This window comes from Kryptolebias marmoratus, linkage group LG23 (assembly GCF_001649575.2).
Source record: "Kryptolebias marmoratus isolate JLee-2015 linkage group LG23, ASM164957v2, whole genome shotgun sequence".
Lineage (NCBI taxonomy): Eukaryota > Metazoa > Chordata > Actinopteri > Cyprinodontiformes > Rivulidae > Kryptolebias > Kryptolebias marmoratus.
This window is the reverse complement of record NC_051452.1, coordinates 10233827-10260289: the sequence shown is the minus strand read 5'-3', so window position 1 is coordinate 10260289 and position 26463 is coordinate 10233827. Positions and strand designations below refer to the sequence as shown.

Below are 26463 nucleotides of genomic sequence, written 5' to 3'. Positions count from 1 at the left end.
ACCTGAGTCCTAGGATTAGTTTTACAGAAGTGTGTTTTAACAATTTGGGTTAGGGTGTTTTTACCCTCAGACAGGTTAAATGGTTTATTAATACATGGCATATTAGGAGGATAATTGCAGTATTCATTCACTATCGTCTAATTTTTTATAGATATACATCAACTGTGCAATGGATTTTGTATTCGCTGATATCTAATCATAAATATAAGGAAATCACATTAAGTATTTAAATCTCATGTGCAGTTTTGTCATAAATTAAGCTTTCAGGTTTCTTGTTTTCTCTGTTTTAGATAGGGGAGACGATGTTAAACTGAATTTTCTTTAGAACCACTATTGGTGCAGATTTGGTTTTTACATTTTAGCATTCTGCGATGCTAACTCTTTTTTTCATATTTTCCATATTTTAACTTGCAAAATACTCTTAAATGCCAAAAATACTCCAGTTACAGACAAGTTTGATTCATATTTGACTGATCAGCAGATTTCTTACATCTCTTGATAGACTTTTAATGTAATCGTCTTCTCTGTTGATTACATCTTAAGCAAGTAATGAGGATTGAATTCATCATCTTTGACAATGATGATGATTCTTCTGTCCACCTACATATTCTGGATTCTGCTCAGGCTCAGAGTGGCTTAAAAAGGTTTGAAAAGTTCAGGTTTCAAGGATAAAAGTGGTAAAATGTGTACATCGACAGTTGTCTTTTGGAAATTCCACCCCAATATTTGTGATCTGTGCTGTGCTTGGCTGGAGGGTAATACATCAGATAAGATATAACACCAAAGTCCTACCATAATTAGGCTGTTTCCATGTTATGGTTTTACATTATGTGAAGCAGAAGGCGTTGATGAGTTTTACCATCAATGATTGTAAATCTTCAGGAGTAACTGGACTCTACGGCAGGACTATAACATCTGCACCTAAACGTTTACGTGGTTTTTAAAAGGAATGTTTTAGGCTGAGACAGTATATTATTGTCATTCATATGTATTAAAAGTACATTTCCTGTTAGCTTGTCGATGTGTGCAGTGATGTTAAACATCAGATGAGATGGTATACAGCTTTCCTACGAGCTTATTGAACAGACAGTTATGAAGAGTATTAGCTGATGGTGGTTTTATTGCACTTGCAGTAAAAACTTAACTGTTATCGACTCAAGAAGTGTTATACTATCTGTTGTGTTCTCTGATTTCTGCTGTGTGCAAGAGAGGAGAAGCTGCAGCACCAAAAATGTTCGGCAAATGTGTTTATTTTTTCCACTTTCATTCCCCTCAAGAGCTTTTTTTGTTAACTCAATTAAAGAGAGGAAAAGTGGACGGCTTTGTATTTTATTTATTTGTTTATTTATTAAAGCGGTGATTTATTTTTTTCACCAACAACAAAGTGCTTGGAGATCTGTTAATGTGACTAGATGAAACCTAATTATACCCACTGATTACTGGAGAGCAGAGCATGTCTGAAAGGAGCTAAAAGGGACAGTTCAGCTCTTTTTTAAGTGGGGTTCTGTGGAAAAGTGAACAGTAAATATCTTACCTGTTATAGATGGCTCTCTGAACGACCTCAGTTTGGAGGAATGGTTCAAATTTGACCTGATTGAGCTTGTCCTCACTTGGACTAGCCTTTAGCTCATCAAAGTGAATTGCTGACAACATTTTACAAACCTTCTGATATTCCTGCTGGAAGTGCACCAGGCTGCACAGGAAGTGCTACAGCTAGCTAAATAACTCTGTATTACAAAACAGACGGTGATGTAAAGGTTAAAATCTAGAAATCACATAAATCGCTGTAAAAATGTTGTCTCTCAGTCTAGCCGTTTGCTCGTCAGTCTGGTCACAATTAAACTCTATTTCTCCAAACTGAGATCGTTCAAGGAGCCATCTTGAACAGGTAAGATATTAACTGCCAATCACCTTTCCACAGAACCAGACTTCAGAAAGATCTGAACTGTAACTTGAAGAAAGAGGAAGAAAAAGTGTTTGTTTGAACTGAGTCCAGTGTAAGATAAAAAGAACTTCCTATCATCTCCTCCAGAGGAAATCAGAGGAGTGTAAGATGAAAACAAATCCCTTTAAAAGGTTTTATTTACAACAGATGTTTCTTCTTAAAAAAAGAACACAACAAATCTATTTTAAGGTGGTTTTCTTGTTCCTGAAAGCTGTCTGTGAGACAATAAAAAGGAACGCCACAACGTATTTTTTTGCTTGCATGCAAGAAAGCACATTTCAATAGAAATGTGACCACACTGTGGGGATGAAAAGGGCTGAATATGAATGAAACGTTGCACCGCACGGTCATGCCCACACGTATGTTCACGAAAATAGAGCTTTTCCTTTGGTGCAAGCGAAGCACTCTCACAGACATTCCCCTTAAACCACTCCTGGTCGTTGACACGTAAACAAATGCAAGCGCACACGCCGACACCAACCTACACAAACGGCGCGCGCACGTATCCAGATGGAGGCTGACAGCGCGCTTTGGGCAAATGGCTTCAAATGAAGAACACACGAAGCCTCTCTGTGTGTGAGGGCTTTCACATGCTCCCGCAACCTCGCACACCTCCGGGGCGCGAGGACGAGCGGCAGAGAGCGGGACAGAGACGTGAGTGGGAAGACGACGGCAGGACAGATGAATGAGGATGGAAGAGACGAAGTCGAGATTTGAGAACCAATGAGGCGTTTGTAGCGATGGGGGTAAACATTTTGAACAGAAGCTGACGAATTTAAAGATAGTCATTGCAAAGTTTTAAATCAAACATAAAAAGGTTATCTTGAGCTTTATCAAATGGTGCAGTTTGAAAGAGTTTACTCAAGTAGTTTTCCCAAATATATTAGTATGCAATTCTGAAATGTGGGTCCACGCTTAATGTAAACAAAGCCCTCTATTGAATCCACCGAATCACTTGAATGACCAACACCATGCTGGGCGTAGTCCATGTAAGTAAATGAAAATGGTGGAACTGGGCAAGCGTGGAAAACCCGAACGAACAGAGAGATCGAGTAAAGGCGTTCCTATCATCCATGAGAAGTCACAAAGTCGGCTGTCGTTCACCTGGTCGCGTGACGAAAATTGCGTCATTCTGTTTGTGTAGCAAGGCCCGGGTCAAACTAATCCTGAGAGGGGTTTAAGCCAAGTGTTGTGTGATTGGTCAGAAGTTGTTGCTGTTTATGTGGAAAAGCCGGTGAGCTTTAATGCAGTCACGTTGAGTCTGCTACTCTGCTGAGATTCAGCCGGAGGCTGTTAGAAAACATGGCCGTCTTTACGACTGTTCCAGGAAAAAGACCGAGCGGAGACATAGGCGGCTCTTCGTGGCTGTGACTGTCTCAGGCGGTTTAATAAACCCGTCTGGTCGCGGTGAGGGAAGCAGACATCTGTACGAGGACAGGAGAGTCGAGAAGCCGGCGGGAAGAAACCCGTTTTAACGCTGCAGGAGGAGGGAGGAGCTTCCCGGGAGTTCTGTGTCTCGTGGACGACGAAATCATGCGTGGGCGGAGACAGCTCAATGTTTAAACACGCAGCTTTTGCCAAACTTCTTTTAGACATTTAAGTTTCCTGTTTCAACCCAACCTATCTTTCCATCTGCATATTTTACTCAACAAATCTGAGGGTAAATGCGTATGAATACATCAAAATTGTCATAATTTTGGACCTGTTTTCAGTCACTTCCGTTGTTTCCGTAGATAAAACAAAAAATGCACATGGAAGTCAGCATCCAGTTATAAATTTTTGCTTAAAAATGGTTAACTTATAGACTCATTAACCATGAATATGAGAAAAACATTGTGTGGATTTTGTTTTTTACTTTTCAATGAGAAAAATTAACCAATTAGTTTTGCATTCTGGATTCACTTTTAGTCAAACTACAAGCATGACGAACTCATCAGGTTTAAACCTAAAGTTATCTCAGTTTGTTAGAAGAGGTGGAAAGTGGAGCAAAACCAACAAGAAAAAGTTTCATAATTTGATATTGTGAGTCAATTAGACAAATCATTTGCCGTACTTTAAATGAACCATACATCGATTTATCCACAGTGAGGTCAAGGAAATGGAGAGGGGAACCTGCTGTAGCACAAACCAAATGTCAGCAGCCAGAGGGGGAGGAAAGTTCCTCTTAATGATCATCAAACAGGAGTTGGCCTTTAGATTTAAGGTCTCAGCCGGCGCTCAGCTGGACTGAAACACTGACCCTTTTCTTCCCTCACAAGACTGACGTGTTTAAAGCAAATAGAAGCCCCGGAAAATCAGAACATATCAAAATTTGAAGAGTTATAAGTTGACATTTCAGAAGATTTGACAAAAAAAATGCGCTGCTTTTTATCAACGTATCCCACTGTCAGAAGGCTGCGAACCAAACGGATCAGCTGTTTTAGCTCCAGGCGAGGTGGAGCGGAACCGTTTTAGCCACGTAGGTCGTCCGTCAACACGTGCGGATTTTACAGCATCTCAAGCGTTTTGTCGCCATGAAAGGCAAATCGCACCTTGGCCCGATTGGAGAATGTGCTTCGTGTGCATTCTTGTTGCAGATTAGACTCAAACCAATTTTTAAAAAGTGGATTTTAATTGGATTTCCACAGATGCGACTCAGTCTGGCCAATTTGGCAGCTCGAAATGCTTTTTTTCATCTTTTTAAACACAATCTGGAAACACACAGAGTTTATTCTGCTACTGTAGCCTCTGACAGCCTTAGCTGATGTTAAGGAGCTTTTGTGGAGATATTTTTTTAAAAAGCCTTAAATGCTAAATGTCTTGTGCACCAGTCACTTCTTTAAATTCCAGAAAATTTGATTTCATCAGGCAAAAACTAGCAGTGGTTTCAAGATTCTGGTCTTTTTAAATCTTGTATATTTTGTTAATTTTGCCATGAACCAAAAATGTTGTTTTTTTCTCATAGATTCTGCCTATTCATGTGTAGATATCTGTTTATAGAAATCACCTGCACCCAAAGAAATTATTCACTGAACAGAATTGTGAACTTACAAGCAGATGCTAAACGCATTTAGAGCTAAGTCATAAGATAAAAAAAATAAATTAGAATAAAAAGCTGCATTATTGCCGCATAAACTCATAAATCCTTGCAAATAGGTTGCTGTCTGAGTCCTTAAATCTACTATGATTTCTAGAAAGTGACTGTGTTAAGAGTCGAATCTGAATGTGAGATGTCAAACTTAAGGATGAAACCATGTGAAGACAAAAAGGACGACAAAGTGAGCGAGCACGTTTCCTTCGTCTGCACCATAAAACAGCCTGTAAACCTGGAGTTCCTCCCAGCTCAGGTCCATAATGAAGGACTTGAATAAAGAGGGGGAATAAACTCGACACTCTGATTCGGAGTAAACCTCCCTGTTGCTTCGGCAGCTCTGCTCATTCACGCAGAAAATTCAACAAAACCTGCACCCCTTTCCAGACAATGATGTAATCTGTTACGGTTCTGATCTCGACATCATAGCGGAGGACGGCGAGCCAGTGCTGGGTTATGTAAGAGCGGGCACACACACACACACACACCCACACACACACACACACACACACACACATTATGGAAGGGGGGGGCATTCATTAACAACAAAGAGGAGGACAAATGAAATGCACTCAAGGCCATTTTAAAGCACTCAAACCTGCTTCAGAAAACCAAATTAAAGATAAAAACAAACCACGAGACATTTGAGATGTCCGTTCTGTGTCATACTCATAAAATCAGATAAATGTTCCTCAGAGAGCAGAGCTGATGTCTGAGTGCCTCTGCACAAAGGCGGATTAGAGATTTCAGCATAAAAAAAAAAAAAGAGCAGTCCATACCCACCAACAGCATCTCCAGATGACAACCCAGAACTGTGTGCCTTTTTCAATTTGAAATTACTCTCAGTGAAATGTCATGCAGAAACAAGGAGGTGCAATCAAGAAAGCCGACTCTGTTTACCATAATTATGGTTGCCGAGGCACTAAGAAACTTGTAGCTGATTCTGAGGCATGATGTGAATACAAACAAACCAAAATTAGGCTCAACTTTTTGGCAAGAAGGTAAAAAAGACATTTTTTCATTTCCAAAACTGTCAAACTATTCCTTTTATCAGTCGATTTGACTTTTTCATGCACTTGAAACGTAACACAACGCAATCAGGACCAATTACGAGTCATTTATTTTCATAAACTCTGAACCAAAACGTGTTCTCTTGCGGAGAGAGAAAGTTTTAAGCTGGAGGACGAGCTATTTCTGTTGTTTGCCATTTCTTTAATTTCCTGCTTCGTATAACTGATACAGTATCTGCACTCAGCGGATATCAGCGCATATTTTGAACAAGTTATCAGCCTGGTTTTAAAATGCTGTAATCCACTTACTGATCACTATCAACTCCTGATAACTGAACATGAAATGAGCCACAGCAGTGATGGAGAGTCAAGTGACTCAGCCTGAATGTGCACTGGATTTCTTTTTTGTTGGATTAAGATCAAATGCATCAGACTAATTTCTTGTGCCGGCTGAGACACGTATATCTATCCCTGGACTTTTAGGATAATAAAAAACACAGAGGCGTCATTGTTCTCATTCCCCCGTCATGCGTTTGGAAGTTCTTTTTCTGTAAACTTCCCTTCGCTCTTTGAATCAGAAGCCCTGGCACACGCCAACACAAGCTTCTTACATTTCAGCTCTCGCCTTCCCCCCCCGCGCTCCACTGCAAATCTACAGCTTCTTAAGTGTCGCTACAAGATCCAGATGCTAAATGATTACGCTAACAAACCGGCCGTCCTCCAATCAGCTCCGTTACCGCTTGCTGGTGTAGGTGGACTGCTATTCAGACTCAAAGCAGCTCAAAGATTTCACAGCTTCCACGAAAAAAACGTGATTAAGGATTCCAAAACGCTAATAACTGGCTATAAATATCATTGTCCTCCTGCTCAACTATCCTTAGGGGCTTCAAAGAAGCTCGCCCACTCTGACAGTTAAAGTTCTGTGACAAAGGCTTTCATTGGATGCTGGTTTGTGCGTAGCAGCACGCCTCAGGAGAGGATGATGATGTTGGGTCTTTTTAAAAACATCACTGCTGAGGGACACCCAGCTCTCCCTGCCCCATTACGTCACAGGCGCTCTGTGACCCGGCAATATGGGGAGGAGCCAAACAGTGTGGCGTGAAGTGTAGAGGGCTTTCTTTTAATGGGAACGTGTTGGTGCTACAATTCTCAAATCACAAGTCGGATAAAAGAATGATTTATCCAGTGGTGATGAGGCTAAAAACGGTTTCCAGTTGAGGGAAAAGTGCTCGCTCGTTTGGTTGTGTTTTGGCAACGTTACACTCATTTTGAGCCAACCCTGCCTCAACCAAGATCATAAAGTCTTTTTGGGTTAGGGTGGGTGGATTGTGGCCAGTTTATGCTGAGAACTGGGTAAAACTGTTGCAGTTTGACCGATGGCAGACCCAGATCTGCTCTGCCATCGGTCTGCTGACTGTAGTCATTCATGAGATTTTGGGTCTGGTTATTTCTTCTGCCCTTTCTGTTCTGAGTCGCTTTATTCCAAAAACAACATTATGTGATATTTTGCAGTGAAGTAGAGGTAAAAACAAAAAGATTCCACTACTTTATGTTCTTGGTGAAGCTAAGTTTTAGCCCCAAAAAGGCAGATCATGACAGGTCTGCTGTAATGTTCCTCCTGATTGTAGCTGTATAAAGCTATATATATCTATAAATGTTTATTTATTTTACCTTTAAACCCCCTGCAATGGAAGCAAAGGCTATATTAAGAACCCATTAACAGAGCAAAGCTGCACAAACCGTTCATTCCTTTATATTCAGGCTGAATTTAAACAATCCGATTGTTGCTAACACAGATGTGCCCTCAAGGAGGAGGAGAAGATTTTACTATGAAGCCACATGCAAAACAAACCACTTATCAGCTCTAAGACACGCCTTCACATCTCACCGTTTAATATGAGCAACAGTTTGGGTGTAATTTGAAGGGAAAACGTGCAAAAATAATAGTTTTTCTGTCATTATTTCTGCTGCTTTTCGGCACAAATTGGAATAAATTAACCCAATTTAGGTTACAGAGCTCAAAGGGTGCAAAATCGTAACAGAAAAGGATAATTTCTGAATGTATTCAGGTTATATATGCTTCTTTAACATGTCTGTGAATGGGTGGGTGGGGGGTGGTAACTGATGGACACGAGCATCTTTGCGCCAAGAGCGCCGCTTTCTTCTCCACCAGCCTCCATCCCAGCCGCTGGAACCGATCTGCGGTCTCACAAAACAAAACAAAAAATCTCAGCACATCTCAGCGCCTTTCACCGCCTCCATTAATCAGGCTCCTGACACACGAGACACCGAGCCTCCCACCGATACGGATCTGCAGCGGGAGGAGGCTCCACCTGACGGAGAACAATGCCTGCGCGCGCGCACAGCAGCAGCAGCGCACGGCCGCTCGTTATCAGCCACAAATAAGCTCATGATGGTGCAACAACGGAGAGGCAAATTGGCATTAAAGCATGCTCCGTAAACCCACACCGAGCGCCCTTCTCCATCCATCCACCCGCCCAGCCTCTCCTTCTCCTCCATCAGCCTCCAGATCTCCCAACAGCTTCTAAATGAACGCAGCGAACGAAGAAAAAGAAGCAGCGGGAATCATTTGATTCATCAACCACAGCGAATAAGCTCTCACTCCTGACTGAATCAAACTAAAACGAGCGGCAGAACAAAAGGAGAAAAAAAAGTGCTGCTATTGTGTCAGAAACAAGTAAGTTAAACCGCTCAGGCTGGCGCAAATGCCTTCCACGGGAAGAAGAAAGAAAAAAAAAAGAAGAGCAAAACGCGCAAATGTCAGCGGGTGTTTGAGCGTACCTTTGCTCTCCTGTCCCTCATCCTGGGTTTCCTCCGCGTTGGACTCCATGGCCGGCTTTGTCCCATCCATGATTTTAGCGGAATATAGCCTCCTGGTGCTTGGACTTGTCCCTCAGAGCGTGCGGACGGTGGAGCCTGTCCTGGTGACTTGATGCTGCCTCTTTCTCTCTCTCTCTCTCTCTCTCTCTCTCTCCCTCCCTCATACACTCCCCCTCCCTCCCCCAGCTCTATCTCCCCTCCCTGTTGGAGCTTAGCGCCGTCTCTCTATGTATATTAACAATCCAAATGCAAAAGGCCACGACAGACAGGCTTTATTTCACCCATGCAGATTATTACCCCCCATGATGATTGCAGATAACACCCATTGGCCCCTAAATATGGATAAAATTGATAATTCATATTTTTCCCACCTTTTCATCAGCTGCATATCTCTTTCCAACTGATTTGTTAGCCTCATTGAAGCATCTATAAGGACAAAATGTTCAGGATATATAAATATGCAAACTCATGGGTAACCTTGCATGCATGAATACACTCACATACAACCCCCCCCACACACACACACACGCACACACGCTCACCGCCCCCTCTCCATCTGGTGAGCTGAGTGAGAAACCGAGAGTCGGAAAAGGAAGGAAGGAAAAGGAGGCGATCCATTGTGCAGCAAGGGTGCAAAAACGGAGTGTTGTTTGGTCACACCAAACTGCTCTCTGCTAATTTAATTTAAAGGCCCAACAATCCTTGAAGGAATGCATATCACCCCCCGCCTTTTATACTGGAGCGTTAAACTAAAATCATCTTGAGAAGAGACAGAGTTTTAGCCGTTTTGGTAAAACCTTGTGACATAATGCACAACGTCACACAATACGATCTCATGAGATGTGAAAGAGCTCAGTGTGTTGAGGATGACTCTCACCAACTACCACACCAAATTCAGCTCAATGTCTGTAAAACCGCCCGAGTTATAGTCATTTTTATGAATCCTAGAGTCGATTAGCCATAGCAGCCATCTAGAATTGGGTTGACTCCAAAAGTTTATCAGTTGTAGATGTTCATTCAGTGATTACTTACTGAAAGTTTCATTAAAATCCATCCAGTGCTTCACAAGATATTTTGTTAACAGACGAACACGGTTGACTCTATTAGTTAACGGCAGCGTTTTAAAAACAGACATTGCGCAATTAATTAGTGCACAGAGTATGCGTTGGGAATGACTCTCAGCTACCACCACACCAATAGTTAGCCCAACATCTGTAAAACTGGACAAGTTACAGTCGTCTTTGTATTTGCTAAAGTTGCTTAGCTGTGGTGGCCATCTTGAATAGGGTTGACTCCAGAAGGTAATCAGTTGTAGATTTTCATTCAGCGATTACTTTCCGAAAGTTTCATTAAAATTCGTCCGCTACTTCATGAGATATTTTGCTAACAGACAGACCACTGAACACACGCAGGCACAGGCGATAATACTTATTAAAGCCTTCAGTCATTGCTAATTATTTCCAAACACCTAACTGAAATGTAAGGTAGGAAGAAAACACACACAGAGGGATGCTTCTGACTTCTCTGCACTTGTTATGTTTATGTTTCTAATTATTCTTAATAAGGCCTCTCCGGTTTCATTTTCTCAGCCTCCCATTGTGGAAACATCCCTTAAGTTAATTTCAGCTCTGATTGGATTACTTTCAACCAATCAGAGCTCCTTAAGTGCTTCACTTAAGAGAGGGTTCCTTTGTTTGGTCAATAAAATCCAATAAAAACTCAGGAAAGGTGAGTAAACGAACCCTTGAAGTGGTCAGAAGTGGGTGTGGCTTTTTTTAGTCGGTGAAACGAAGGGGACGGGGTGGTGTGTGTCTGTCTGTGTGTGTGGGCGGAGGGGTGCAGTTTCCATCACTCACCCCATTTTCTAATAATAAACACATCCTCAAACAAAGGCGCACCATCTGTCCCGAATCCTCTTAAACGAGGTTTTAATACGAGGCCCACGTGGCCCTGTTTCAGACAAAGCTCAGCCCACCGACCAGTCCAGGAAATCCCCCCCCCCTCACACACACACACACACACCATCTCACCAAACAATGAGGTGACTGCACCAGGCTGTGATGTTTTCATCCAGAAGAACATCCGTCACCTGAACAGCTAACATGACATATATGACGACATTTAGTGGATTCATTTGCCCCGAGGGCAGAAATGAAGCCCAATTCGCCGCCATATGTCGGCGAATCAAAGGGGGTCTTCCATTACGCTGACTTGTTCATGTTTAAAAGACTTTCAAAGCCATAAAGAAATCCGATCCGACTGGTAAATGAACAAGATTCTCCATGAAACGTAATCAGAATAAGCTTAGCTTTGAAACATCATTAAAAAAAAAACAACTTAAAACCCAATGTTACGCAAACGTGTATTTTATTTTTGCCACACTTAAGGTCGGTCTTCTTCTTGTAAAGAAATTTAAAGAAAAGCAGAATTTTAAAAATAAGATCAGTCATTTATTTGAACTTTAGTCAGCATTTTTTATTATGCATTTCAAAGTTACCAGAATAAATATGGAACTATCCCTGTGTTATATGTCCCTGACATTAATGCAAGTTGTTCTTTTAGAGACCACTATTTCATGCAAGATGTTTCTTAACAGAGCCTAAATCACACCCTTATTTACAGCCAAAAAAAGAAGGTCTCAACTTTTCCATCTGGTATTGCAAACGTTGCTGCCAGGAGGTGAAAGTGTAAAAAAAAAAAAAAAACACTTTCATATTTTGTAAACATAGAATTACAGTAAAAGTTATAAAAATATCCACCGTTCAACATTATTCTTAACTGACTCAGATATGACTTTAGGATGAGTCATGCTTAACCTGCTGCACCAAAATCTTTTTGAAATTATGATAATTTTCTTTTAGTTTTGATGTTTTCATGTAATTTTGGAAAGGGATGCTGAGGTTCAATTGTCGAAGTTTAACCCGTGTTGTCCCGGAGTTGCGACATAAATATAAACAATAATAAACAGCACATGTTAACGAGCAGCAGGTTTTAATAAATGTTCCTCACTTTCTCCCTTTTCACACTGGATTTGCACGGTCTTGGCTGAGCCTTCAGGTGCAAAAACAAGTTCAGTGTGGGTTTCCCATTACGTAAGACAGGTCCACGATGGTTCTGAGCGTGCAGAAAGCTTCTGAAGGGAGTGGTGGCGCCATATTAGAGTCCTGGGTGGAGCGATGTAGCAGAGGTGGCAGCGTGTCCTGTTTGCACCGGTGTGGCTCGGCCGTGGAGAATTTAAAGCAGCGCCGGCCTCAAGCCAGAGAGACTGTGATCATGACAAGGTGATGGAAATAAAATAAAAAAACTAGTACAGGCGTTATACCTGTGGCGTGATCTTAACACAGTGGTTCCCAAACTTTTCAGCTTCTGACCCATAAAATAACAGTGACAAAGGTGTGTGACCCCATCTGTTGGCTGTTTAAACATCCAAAAGTGCTAATGATCCTATTAAATACGGGCATAATGACAACACAAACAGTCTTAGCATCCATTTTGCTATTTTTTAAATCATTAAATGACTTGTATTTCAATTCTCTATAACAATTATGGTGTAAATATATCATAAAAACTGGGTTTTTAATTGTAACTTGATATTTTGGGAATATCTAAGGACCCCTACTTGGCATTGGGTGACCCACGTTGGGGTCCCGACCCCAACTTTTGGAATCATTGATCTATGCTTTTATCTTGACACGATCTGAGAGAGTCGTCCCAGGTCGGGCAGAGTGGAGGAAATCATCTGAAGGACTTGGAAGAACCTTTTAGGAAAGAGTGTAGCAGTGTCTCCACGTTTTAATAGGTTGTAGAGGTCAAACAATGGGAGTTTTTCTATGACCAATGCTAATCTTTAGAAATCAGGACAGCCGGTGGTTTTAGTACTTATTTTTTATCTCACAAAGTATAAATAAACGTATATTTACCAACCCTTAGAAGAATTTGTACACTTAAAAACAATACACAGAAGAGCATTCTTTAAAAAACTAAATTGTGGGTTACAGTAATTTGGTTGTAGCTGCTGTGCAGGTATGACTAATTCATTGTCCTTTAAAAAAAAAAATCAGATAAATAAATTAATCTGTCTATCTCTGTAGGTTATGGGTCATGATCCTGAGCCATAAATAAACCCACACTGAGTGTAATTCAAAAGGAAGGTGAACAGATGAGTTTATTTTTTATGACCTTTTTTATGAGTCGTGAGAAAATGTCTGTTTGTGTGTCTCTGCTAACTCACAGCCTCCTGATCTGATCATCAAAAGGTCTGCTTGCTTGTTCGTCTGCGCCTACTTTCCCTGCTCCTGCTCCTAGATGACAATTTCATTTAAACTGAGGTTTAGGCAGAGGTCTGATTGGTTATGGTTGGGGAAAGATCTTAGTTAAGGATCACACAATGTTTGTCAAAGTTGAATTCTTGTATATCAGACTGGACTATTTCCAGAAAAACCAAGCTAGGAAAGTTTTATAAAGCTTAATAAAAAAGTATCAAGAATGGCAGTAACTTATATATTCATATTTTAACAGATTAAATATAGAACTACATAGAAGCAGCAGTTTTTTTCTGGTGATATAAATGAGCTTCATAATAATCATCTTCACTGCTACTTCCTGTTTTTTGATTACACTTTAAAGAGAAACAGGAACAGAGACAAAATCTAGAAATTAAAAACCTGCAGTGTGTTCCTCTTGTCTAATTTTAGTGAGAATGCATCTTGTATTATGTGCGTTTGGTTGTTTTTTAGTTTAGTCAAATACATTTTATGTGAATTTTAAAAATAAACATCTCCGCCAAATAGATTTTTTTCCTGAATCACATTAGTAGCCTAAGCAACAAGCCAATAAACAAGTAAATAAATTATAAAACGGGGGAAAAAACCCTTTGTAATCATATAATGAAATAAAAAATGTGTCAGAAACTCTGAGCCGTCAGTTATCAGAGCTGAAGGGTGCGTTTCAAGTCCCCTTTTTATCTCAGAACCTCCATAATCCCTTGCTGGGTCACACAGATTAAGGACTTGTCTAGAAGATGAGAGACAGTGCTAGCTGGCAGTCTTTACCACACCGCTGTCACACACACAATGTGCAGTCCTTGGACTTTAGCCCAAGCTTCGCTGTGCTGCAGATCGTCAGAAAGTCAGAAATCTCCTGATTCCGCCAAAGAAAAACACAACCAAACGCCTCTTTGAGTCGGTATCTCTAATTTCTGTTGTTGCTTGTTTCAGATTAATCGCACATATGTCCCCAGATGGTTTAGCTATTATATTCTGTACGGTAAATGTTGTGCAGGGTTGTCATAGCACAAATAAAGTCCTCACCAACGGCTTCAGACTGAGTTTGGGATAATGCTCTTGACTTTAAGTTCAAAAATACCAATTTCTCATCTTTTCCCATAGTAGATGAGTCGTAAATAATTTTGCCTCATTTCCTCTCATGACGTAAAAAGCTCTTGAACCCTTATCTTGTGGGATAAAGAAGCTAAAGATCATCTGAACCGTCACATTCGGTGACATTGAAAACTGCAGAATTGTTGTCAAGTTAAACAAGTTTGTTGTTGTGTGTGAAATTCTGCCGGACCTGTCCCCTGGGCACAGTACATATCTGTACGAAATTACATGGCAATCCATCTAAAACCAGATATTCTAATCTACAACAAAGATGATGACAAAATGGAGCCATGCGTCCCTGGAGCCATGCACTATTTTACACTGGCTGCACGGATAGAGTTCTAAGAAATAAAATGATTTATCTTTGTAAAGCTCCTCATAACAAAAGGATAAATCCACGGAGCATAGGGGGCGGTAGTCAGGTTTGTGGATTCACGTATAATCCTCCTGAACTGCAAGATTTAAACAAAACAAAGACGTTGCGGTTAAATGCATCTCCATGACCATTGTTTAAACCATAAACAGTGTGTTTGTTTGTCTGAGCATAATGCTGGTCGGTGTTTTGAATGCAAACACATTTTGGAGCCTTGTGCTCAGAGATGACCCATACGCCAGCTGGTTGTGCTAAATCATGCATCATCAAGGGCCCTAGTTTGCGAGCTACCAGGCATAAACGGGAGTTTAGCTCACGACTGCTCCCCTGCGAAGCAGCAGAAACTTTCTTATCTGCCTCCGCAACTCTTAAAGTCCGTGAGAGCCTGTCAAAGGGTTTGTCCCCCCTCATTAAAGCGAGGCGAGAAGAGAGGAGAAAGTAGAACTCAGGAGGGATTGTTCAACAGTAAGAAAACAATACGACTCCTTTGTGCAAATATGTAGAGTTAGTTTGTGGAAAAAAAGAAAAAAAATTAAAAAGAGGACATTACAGAGTCTGGACAGTTCAGTAAAGTCCGTCATGATCGGTTGCTTAAAGCGTTTCCAGTCCGAGCAGACTGATCTCAGCAATACAGGCTCTGCTGTTGCCACGGTGACGTGAGACACCACCGGTTGGCCGCCGTGATTCAGATCTTTTAGCGATGCTATCGGTTCCGAGGAAACTTTGCGTTTGGCGAAAACGACAGTTCGTGCAAACCGAGATCCAGAAACTGAACGGATCAAAAGAAGCTAAATCAGCAGAAATGAACGTTATCAAATCAGACAGCGAGCACGTTTCAGGCTCGCCTCGTCGCTGGAAACAGGAAATATTTGCTCAGTCAAAGTAGGTATAAATAAGTAAATTCGTCCACGTGATGTTTTGTGCCGAAACTTAAACATTTGCTGCAGCAAAGATGTGTCCAAGCATTACAAAAGGTTTTACATGTGCATTTCTTCTCTATTTCTAATCCAGTCTTTCAGTGAATTAACAGACAAAGATGAGTTTAAAGGAACAATATCATTAATGCAAATTGTAATTTCCTGCATGTTGCTTCTCCCCCGATGCTCAGCCTCACCACAGGCGTCGTAATGACCTTTAAGTGTCTTCCTGACATGCTGCTCAAGACCATTATGTGTCTCTTTTGTTTATCTATTAAGCAGTGGGGTCAGAGATGAAAGCTTTTAGCCTGAAAGTCACAGTGGGGTCAACCTCTGGGATGTGGGTCTGAATCCAGAGGTTGACCTCTGCGCGACCCGCAGTGTTTGTTCTTTCATGCCTCAGGAAATATCTGCTGCGCTGGGAGAGATTTATGTCTGCCTCCAGCTGACAGGGGCTTCTAGTTTGGTCAGAATGACATGGTACTGCTTTGGGAGAATGGGACTCAGGGTGGATGATTCAGAAGTTGACAAAAAATGTGCATTTCTTTTGCCATTATTTCCTTTTTCTCATTCCTTCGGCCTAACCGTATAGTAGTAATGATACTGAAGAGATGTGTTTTTCCGCCACTCATATGCTTTATAAAATGTGAAATTTAAAAGAGCAGCTCCAACCGGTTACAGATTATTTTTAGACTTGGGGAGCTTTGTTCCCAACACCCTGAACCAGGAAGAGAGGAAGATGCAACAAACTGTTTTTGAGTAGTGATCTGTCTGTAGGAGTAGTGGTGGGAGTAACATGGCTCCAGTTCCCCATCGCTGTTTAAATCATCTCTCTCTGTTTTTTGCAAAACTGCCCTGGCAATATACTGTACACTATAACCCAACCAGCTGCAGCAACATTGGCTGTCAGGAGTAAAAACTGCTTTTTTGGGAACCTTTCAAGTCCACCCTAAAAAATATTTTACATAGCGGTGGTTTAACTTTTAGTCCTTGGTTGCTTTTCATTGAATTTGACCTCAAATAAATGAAAACAAATTGTCCCTTTAGTCCCTTTTTCTTTGGTGTATGTGCAAAGATTAGTATGATTCAGCCTCCAAAATTATTCAGGATTAGGCACCAAAACTACTTAGTTTTATGTACAAAAACTACTCTCTTAAATATGTTGTATACCTGTGTGCCTCACCAATAAATGCTGCTGTATGCCTCACATTCGAGCACTGCGTGTTTTAAAATGATCAGCTGTTGCAAACAAAAATATGAAATAATTTGCTTGACATTTTCACTTCTGTGGCTTTGGCCCTTTATACCAAAACAATACTTTAGGAAATTAATAAACTTCATATTTAAAACATTCATTGGACGCACATCTACAACACGTTAACTTATGGAACGTCAACTCAGTTCAAGATGGCCGCTGCAGTCAGTCAACCTTAGTCTCACATATTGAGCTAAAGTTTGATGTCAAAGTCGCTGAGAGTCATCCCGCACTAACACATCTCACGAGATCTTGCAATAAATCGCTCATGACGTCATTTTTAAAGGTTTGACCACAACGGCTGTAACTTCCTCACTTATTTATCAGAAAATGATCTTAGTTTTACATCGTGGACAGCGGACGATATTCATTTGTTCAAGAAATGCTTGGCCTTAAATTAGACTAGGATTAATCTTGATTTCTTTAAATTCTTTTTTATTCTGGTGATAATAAAGATCCAATAAATCCTTACGGTGATAATATAACGTTATAGCTCGTTAGTGTGCAGGTACAAAAACAAACCTAGGTCAACTTATAGAAATGACCGTTTTCCCACTTAAATTCTTGGGGTAATTTTGCACATTTCGAAGTTACTCCACACCATAAAAAGTAGCCAGAGGATTAACATTTTACAGTTTTTGCCCACGTCCTTCCAGCTTCCAGCTGAATGCCCGTTAAATGTTCACATGTTGAAGCATCAGTGTTGAAGAGAAGCTACGAGCACTAAAAATAACCACATTTATGACTTATTTATAAGTCCTGCTCAGATGCTTTTTGTCATTTCTCTGGAGATTAGTGGACTGTATGAAAAAAAGACAAAAGTTAAATTATAAACTGAGCTCTGATTGCCGTGACAGCAGTCCAAACTGCAAACTAAAAGTTTTGAATCATAAAAATATCAAACATGTGGCTAAGAGTCTTTTTTTTTTCCAGATACTTTTGCTCTATATGCATCTATTTAACAGCAGCTTTATGTCACTTATCTCACACTACAAGTTTTTCATATCAGTAAAATAATAATTGAACAGTAAGTCATCTCAAGATCGCAAAAATAAGCAAAGACACAGATATATTGTCTCAGTGGCAGCTTTATGTGCCTCCCTCTTTTGTTTCCTTTTAATCCTTGCCTTTTTTGGGGCTTCTGGTCTCCTGCAAAATAAAAAAAACCTTTCACACAGTCTGCTTTCTTTCACCTGGTCAATTACAGAGAGATTTTTGGCAAATTGAATTTAATGCGTGTATTCATGGTTGTATATCTGTCTGCTCAGATCCGGGACCTTAATCTGTGGCGATGATGATGATGATGATGATGACCCACTTTCACCCCCACCCCGCCCTCAGCTATCGGTCGCCAAGGAGACGCTTTCCTCTCATCCCTCCCTGAGCAGAGCCGTCAGACGCCGACAAAGGTTAATCCATCTCAAAAACACATTTGCACACATAATGTAAAGATATCAGGATTAACACAGACACTTAAAGAATCAGGTCAGTCTTGTTGTGACGTGGACTTTTACAGTAACAAGCAAAACAAACAGAATCTGTGCATCGGCTGCGGTTTGGTTGTGTTTTTGCCTTATGATTCAGTCTTGGGCTGGAACAGAACGCAAAGAACTTTCATGCAAATTCATTCAAACCAAACCGATCGAGCTTTGTCATCGTCTGCGCTGCCTGAAACACCTGTGCGTCTGTGAGCTCTGAATTTGCATGTAGTGGCAATCTTTCCCTTCAACGTGTATTGTATCAAGACAGGGAAGATTCAGAGATTCCAGCATCCATCTCTCTCTCTCTCTCTCTCACACACACACACACACACAAACACACACAATTCTAACGCTTGACTTGAACGCCTCCCTGAACGCCTGACTGAACACCCACACGTTTGCTGGAACCACAGAACGGAAATACAATCGACTTCCTTCACATATCATCGTATTTACGATTTCTGACTCCTGTTGGTTCGGATGGCTTAACCTCCACACACCTCCACGCACACACATGCCTACACACCCATCCCCCCACCGCACCCTCCTCTCAACAATTTATCCAACGAGCTGCTAATCCTGCTGGCCCAGATTTGGCCCACAGTCTGCTCCACATGATGTTACGCTGCCATCACAACAACTGCACCCTACCCTTGTGCACATTTGTTTGCCTCCACCCAACTTCGAAGTGCCTGCTCGCATCACGTGACCCCCTCTGCAGGAGTCATGTGACTCCGGAGCCTCTGCACCTGTGACCTACTGTACGGAAAAGCAGCGTGGGATAAGAGCTGCTTCCATCTATGATAGTCGACCGCACCATGAGTCACTCTGTGGAGGAAATGTAAAAGAGGGTGGGCTCATCATCTTCATCATCATCACTGCAGAGGTGGTTAAATAGCTGGAGGAGTGGAGGGAAAGTGGCATCCCCTGCTGCCTGTGGGTCATACTATATTTATGTGGAGTCTATTTTTTGCGTGTGTGGGCTCGAGTGAGCAGATGCATGACTGTTCGCATGTGCCGAGATTCAAAATGACGCCCGCCTTAAAACTCTCTGCATCTCCGCGTTGCCTTAGCAACAAGTCCTCTCGGCAAAGAGTGATTTTGACACGTCAGAGTAGCCGTTGGCCTGAGATTAAAATTATCACATGCAGGACAAGAAAGAGATGAGAGGAGAACAAATGTGAACGCAAACACGAGAATCGGGTCCAGAAGACACACATACTGCACATCTGTAGTGGAAATGGGGATTCACAATATATGAAAGAGTTATCATCGTCACAATATTGGTGTGTGCAATACCAATATAGAAAAGGGTTGCAATAAATCACAGACACAAGCTGCAAAATATGTATATATGACAATCAGATGAACCCTAAATCAGAAGAGCCAAAATGCTACAAGACATGAGAGTCAGGATGATAGATAAGGAAAAGGAATGCATATCACCCGCTGCTTGACTTTACATTAAGTTCATCTCGAGTTGAGAAATGACAAAGCTATAGCTGTTTTAGTCAAATCTTGAAAATAACATGACGCTCAATCTCATCCGTTTCTGTAAGATCTCGTGTGATTTTGTGATTTGCTAGTTGGAATATGAGTTGGGAAATAAATCTCAGCTACAACCACAGCACACTAAAGCTGAACATCTGTAAAACTGACTGAGTTACAGCCGTTTTTGTGCTGTCTAAAATCAATTATCTGCGGCCATCTTGAATCGGGTTGCAGATGTACATCCAATGATTACTTTCTGTGAGTTTCATTAAAAAAAATCCACTCAGTGGTTCATGATTTTTTTTTACTTATGATACAAACACACAGACACAGGCAGAAACATTATTGCGTCGTCAAAAGTGAAAAAGGAATAATGGGAAGAGCAAGGAAGGTGTGGTGTTTTGCAATTTTTCGAAATATTCAATAATAATATCTCAAGTGCAAGTTTTTCTGAAGTTGTGCTGCCCTCAGTGGTGATAAAGACAGAAAACTCAGATTACAGATTCAAAATTAATCATTCTTTGGGTGTTGAAATATGGAGATACATAAGTTTTATTGTTTTAGTGTCCACATAACTGTATGCCTGTTTAACTCACTGGAACAGAAGTAGTGCTTGAATTTAAAATATCGACATCCAGGTCTGGTTTTAGACATCCACTAGACTTTCACTTTTAGACCAAAATTAGCCAAGATGTCTATGAACAATTTAAATGTCATTTAGATGTCTTTTCAGACCCCAGTCCCCCCTTTTTTGTGGTGAAAATGCACTGTAAACAATAAACCTTTCAAGCTTTCAGGAAGACAAACTACAGATGCTACAAATCTGTGAGAGAAAACCTTGAAAATAAATCAAAACCTAAGGCCTCTCAAAGGGAAGCTGCATAAAATGAACAATGATTTTCTCTAAATTACTAAAATATGGGATTAACGCTCAAAATGACATTTAACTGTGAAAGCCAAAACAGAAAACACCACAAACCTGGTTGGCTGGAAAAGCAAATCTTTAACTTTTTTGTATTTGTTTAATTTATCTAAAACTCATTGCTCCAAATCTTTTAACAAGAAGCCCCTCAGTGGGTATAACTGCTTTGCTCAGCAGTCTTAAACTATAATAAAACTTGATGTCAGCATTTAAAATGTTGACAATTCGTCCCTATTCATCTGTGAATGCCTAACCTTACAAGGAATGCATTATATAAACAGACAACCCTCCCAGAATTACATGTTTACTCCCAGTCCAGTATAAGCAGCTAGAAGCTTCAACAGCTGTGAGCTCAAGTGATAATTGTGTACCCTAGAGAAATGTAACGAGGCAGGATTTTATCTATATATATTTTACACTAAGTGTGCATGTCTTTTACTCAGAAAAGGGCCTTAATGTCACATTTTATGTGTTTTTTTTGCCAGCTGCCGAAGGCAAAAGGGTGTTAATGTGATTACCTGTATCTATTTGTGTTTAAATGTCTGAAACTCCCAAAAAGAAACCATTGGATGCACATCTACAACTGACTAACCTTTGGAGTCAGCCTGATTTAAGATGGCCGCCACAGCGAACTAACCTCAGCGAACACAAAAATGGCTCTAACTCGGGTAATTTTACAGATACTGAGCTAAAATTTGAGTTATATGGAGTCATTCACCACACTTTGAGTGCCAACAAACCATGAGATTGTGCGTTATTTTTAAGGTTTGACCAAAAAGGTTTCATTCCTTCAAGGAATACTACGCCTTTGTTTAGGTTTGCCTTCTATTCAGATCTACTAATTTTCTGGCCTCGTGACCTACTTGGAATCGGTCCGTAGCTCATATCTGCTTCCCTCTCTCATGATGTATACTCCTCACAGTCGTTCTCAGGTTCCCTTCGGTTCTTTCTGTTCCTGTTGTTGTAGTCCTGCTTTGCATTAGCTCTGTTTTGCACTTTGCTTTTGGTTTTGTCACCTTGGGGAATAAAAGGTTTTTATTGTCGTACTCGCTTTACTCCTCCTCTCCACCATAAGTGGCAAATTATTTGTCGAAATCTTTTTAATCTTTTTAATTGAACTCCTCTTTTACATGCATGGTGTCAGTACTAAACGAGCAGTGTTTTAGTGACTTTTTTCTGATAAGATATTTCAACCCAAACCCCAAAGTCCCAGAGTGCCATCCATAGATGGATACTAAAAGAGCTAGTTGTAAATAAGCGGAAATTACGATTTATTGTATAAAATTTCACAATTACAAGCCTTTTCATTTATGATAAACCAAATGTGACGTATAAATATCTAATATTTGAGAAAAATGTTCTTGTCCTGCAGCATATAATTCATAATTAAAAAGCACAAGAATGCTGCTCCATATTGCCCTAATTTTAGCCCATAACACGTAGCGACATAGTTTCATTTTAATCAGATCAGTAAATTGTTCCACTTTTTCTCCAGCCGAGTGATCATTTATTCCTTTAGAATAAAAACAGTCGTTAAATGTGAGGCTTTTTTTAAGTCTGCGTGTGTGATGGCTGTCACATTCAGTCTCTATCTTTGTGGCAAATCCAGCAGAGAGGATGCAGGAGGATATGAGTTTTCACATGAAGCCAAACACAGACCAACTGAAGCTTAATAAAAAAAAAGCACAAAGAGAGAATTCACAGAGGATGACGTGTGGAGGAGGTGGTGGAAAGAATAAATATGAAGACGAGGATGATGAGGGGAGCAGATGAAAGCTGAGATGATGATGATGATTATGAGAGGAAGGCTGCAGTCTCGGCGTGCTGGGGAACTGAAAGAGGAGAAGTTTGCGACGGCTTTGTGCAGAAAAAGAAAAAAAAAAATGGCCCCAGTTCTCCATCGCAGTAAATCATGTCACTTGACTACATCCTGTCTGTTCTCAACTTCTCACCAGCCCAAAGGCGATAAACAGGCCCACTGCCTTATTGGAAACAGATGTTTTTAATGACAGGAGGAAAAAGACGGAGATCCAGAGGAGGAGGCGCACCAGAGCGGCTGTGCTTCAAATGATTGAATCAGCAGATTAATGGGACCAAACTTGATGCTTCTGGTTTCATATCAGTTTCTAAAAGCACAGAGACAGTCACAGACGCACTGTTTACTGAACAAATGCTGTCATAACTTCTACAAAATGCTTTCTCATGGTTTAAGTTCATATGTAAAGGATTCATATGTATTAAGTTACCTTCAAAAAGAGGAACTATAGTTAGACTTCAAAATAACACATGAGAAATGCAGGGCTTAGGAGAGACATCATTGTTTCTGATAAATGCAGATTTTAATCTTGTTTGTTTACGGGAGAAAAGCAGGAAACGTGAGTCATATTTTTATTTTTGTGGTAAAGTTTCTTTCCCGGGCAGAGTAGCATAAATCCCAGTTGTAGTATGTTTGCCTGCGTCGTTGATCTGCACAGTAATGGTTGTGACCACCATGATGTCACTCATCCGTTCATAAACTCCAGATTTAAAGGCTGGAGTTTGGTGTTTGGTCCAAATCTGGTCATCTAAGGCTGCAGAAAGACCAAAGGGTGACAACTTCCAACCTAACTGAACAACATGCACCTTTGTGGCTCAACATCTCACTGTTAAAATATTTTAAAATTAACCAAAAAATCCAGAGAACAGTATAAAACCATTTGGGTTACTTAACTGATTTGGTATTTTATGAGAAAGTTGATCCTTTGGAATAAGATGCAAAGAGTTATGGGGCTCGCCTCCTAGTGGCTATCATTAGAATTGCACATGAAGTCAAGTTGGCTTCACTTTTCAGACCTGGGGGCTGTTATATTCATGGGTTTACTGTCATATTGTCTAACACTTGAACGTTTATCAAAACATACATGACGTGCACCCCCTTGTCGCCACATTATCTGTGAATATTCAAGCTCGTGCATTTTAATAAACATCTAATGACGTAGAAGTCACGGGTTTTGTGTCAAATCCAAACAGAACAACACCAAAGACATGTTTTTGTTTTAAAGCCAATAAAAATGAGAGATGGTCAGTTTGAAGGTGGTTTACTGGATTTACAGCAAAATGGAAACTTAAAAGTTTCAGCAGCGTATCATGTATGAAAAATAATACACTGATAACTAATTAGGTCTTCTGTTTTGCTCATGTGTGAGCTTTTGTTATTAATGTCAACAACTATTGTTGTTGTCAGATCCTTCTCTGATTTCTCTTTGGAAGTTTAGTTTAGCAGAACTTTTTAAATCCTTGATATGATTTTGATAAAACAGCGTGCAGTTTAGGAAAACATCGCATAAAACAAATATTTAACTTTTGCTGCACAAGATTGAGTTTCAAAAGTAAAATAACCACATGTTGTGCGTCTTTAAACATTTAAAATTTCATCTTTAGTTTTATGGATGACACTGTTGAAATAATTCATGAACTTATATTTCAGTTTATGGCCTGAGTGTAAATCAGACAAAGAGGAATTAAAAAGTTTAGAATTGGCTTTTTAAGTGTTAGAACAGATAAAGAATTTAAAATCTCTATTTTATTACATTTTGAGAATATGTCCCATGTGCTCCCTGCTCCGTTCTCTATCAATTACTCACGTAGTAAAGTTTCTAAAAGTAATAAGTCAGATATGTGCTACACGGGGCCTGATTTGCAGCATTGCATGCCATGCACACCTTCCATTAGTTTCAAGCTCGTTCAACCTGTTTAATCTAGAATGAGGGATCTGATCGCTCCCTCTTTAATCCAATCATCAGCTCTCACATGAGGGTGATGAGGTGAATCTGTCCTGTCAGGTAATCTCAAATTTTCCCTTGTAATTGAAGTAATATGTCCAGATTACGACATAAGGCCACCACAGCCAGCTGACATTAAAACCACAAAACTGGCTCTGACAGATGGTAGCTGAGAGTCATCCTCCATGCACGCTCTGAGCGCTGACACATTTTCCCAGACCTCGCAGTACAACGTTCGGTTGCATCATTTACAAAGTTTGAGCAAACAGCAGTAACTGTGTCCCTTCTCTTCAGAGGATGATCTCAGTTTAAAACTCATGGAAGGTGGCGGGCGACATGCATCCCTTCAAGGAATTCCAGGCCCTAATTTAGGAACTTTAAAAACATGTTTTTTGAACTAAATTTGAATCTAACTTTCCCATGTAGTGAAGTTAAATATGTTTAACATTGAAACATGTTTTTTTTACTTTAGCACAAAATCTGTGGGAGCAAACTGACTTTTATTGCGTGTTTAAGATCATATTTCAGGTTCGGTTTAGTTTTAAGCTTCATCTTTTTATTCAGTCTTGGCTTTGTTAAAATTTAGCCTTTTCTCAGTAGCAAAACAAGATCTTTGTCCTCATCTGTGAAGGAGCATATCCTCAGTTGAGTCTCTCTTGGGCTTCAGGGGCTCATATTTTTTTTTACCATAATTTATGTCTTTAAAAGCGTTGGCGCGCTCCCTCCCACCCACCACCACGCAAAGACCCAACACAGCTGCAGATCAGTCTGCAGAAACGCACAATCGCATAAAATGCAACAGCTGATCCAAAGAGGCGTGCATCTAAGTGATTGAAATGTGCACGGAAAATAAATAATAAAGAGTTGCTGCACAGGTCAAGGCTCTGCTAAGTGGACCACGCGTTCACAAACAACCAGAGATGATCAGAAAAACTCAGAGAACCGTGAGCCGATTACAGCTGAAATGACATCAAACAACAGGAAAACATCAAATGCAGTTTGCCTACCCATTCTGTCTCTTTGTCTGTCCCGTTGCAAGTTTCCCTGACTCAGATGCGGCCCACAGGTTGTTGCTCGGCGCTCAAACAACTGGACGTCCCGTTTTAGAATCCAGGAGGAGGAGGAGGAGGAGGAGGATGAGGATGAAGGGGGGCGGGGTCACAGCTGCGACTTCATTAATCCAAACACACCAGACATGTGTCCTCATCGGATCTACTACAGGCTACATGAAATACAGGAAAAATCCACTTACAGTTTCCTTGAGATTAATTCCTGCAGTCCATATTCGCTTTTACCCGTAAAGTAAAAACATTTCAGAACACTGCACTGTTCTCAGTCTAACTTGAGACTTCATTTAAAGATTAAAACAGAAAAAAGTCCACCCCCGTTACTGTGTCAGTGCTGATTCAGCTTTCTATGTTTTTATTTAATTTTTAGGTCCGTTTGTTTGCAAACTACTTCAGCATACTTTGTGCTATTTTAGCTGTTAAAAATCAAAATGTTCAGCTCATTCAGGAGATGCTTTTAATTTTATTTACAAATATTTCTCACACAGAAATCAATCAATCCTCAATCCCTTTAAAAATATTTTCTTTGAAATCTGCTTCAGCATTGCTTGTTTTTTGTTTTCTTCTGCTACTTTTAGCTAGCATTTTGATGCTTACAGCTTTTTGCTCAGCTTTTGATATTTTTAGCTTGCCTTTTGCTACTTTAGCTTTTCTGTGGCCTTTTTCAGGTTATAGGTAACATTTTGCTGAGTTTAGCAAGCATTTTGCTTTTTTTTTTAAAGCTTTTAGCTAGTGTTTTGCTCCATTTAGCTTGTGTTCAGCTTACTTTTTACCGTTAAGTTTTGTTTCAGCGTCATTAAACGCTCAGCATTAATTTCTGTACTTTCTTTATATTTCACTTCAATAATCTGAGAACCTGACAGACATTCGATGATCAGCCTGAGGATGTGTTTTTGGGTCGTGTGTATTTGCTGGACCCTCAGACAGCATTCATCTGCAGCAGATGGTTTGT

General features: G+C 40.4%; 2 protein-coding genes across 2 annotated transcripts in view; one reads left to right on the top strand and one right to left on the bottom strand.

The window, feature by feature from the left end:
- LOC108246803 (neuronal membrane glycoprotein M6-b-like) overlaps window positions 1-9002 on the bottom strand; it is a 30123-nt gene extending 21121 nt beyond the window's left edge. Inside the window, exon 1 of the mRNA XM_017434524.2 lies at window positions 8828-9002. Within this exon, the coding sequence (XP_017290013.1) occupies window positions 8828-8897 (70 nt within the window). The 5' untranslated portion in view covers window positions 8898-9002. The remainder of the gene's footprint in view (window positions 1-8827) is intronic.
- Window positions 1-26463, top strand: part of LOC108246785 — a 47695-nt gene that overhangs the window by 8244 nt on the left and 12988 nt on the right. The window contains exon 2 of the mRNA XM_017434497.3: window positions 18058-18198. The gene's annotated coding sequence lies outside the window, so the exon portion shown is untranslated. The remainder of the gene's footprint in view (window positions 1-18057; window positions 18199-26463) is intronic.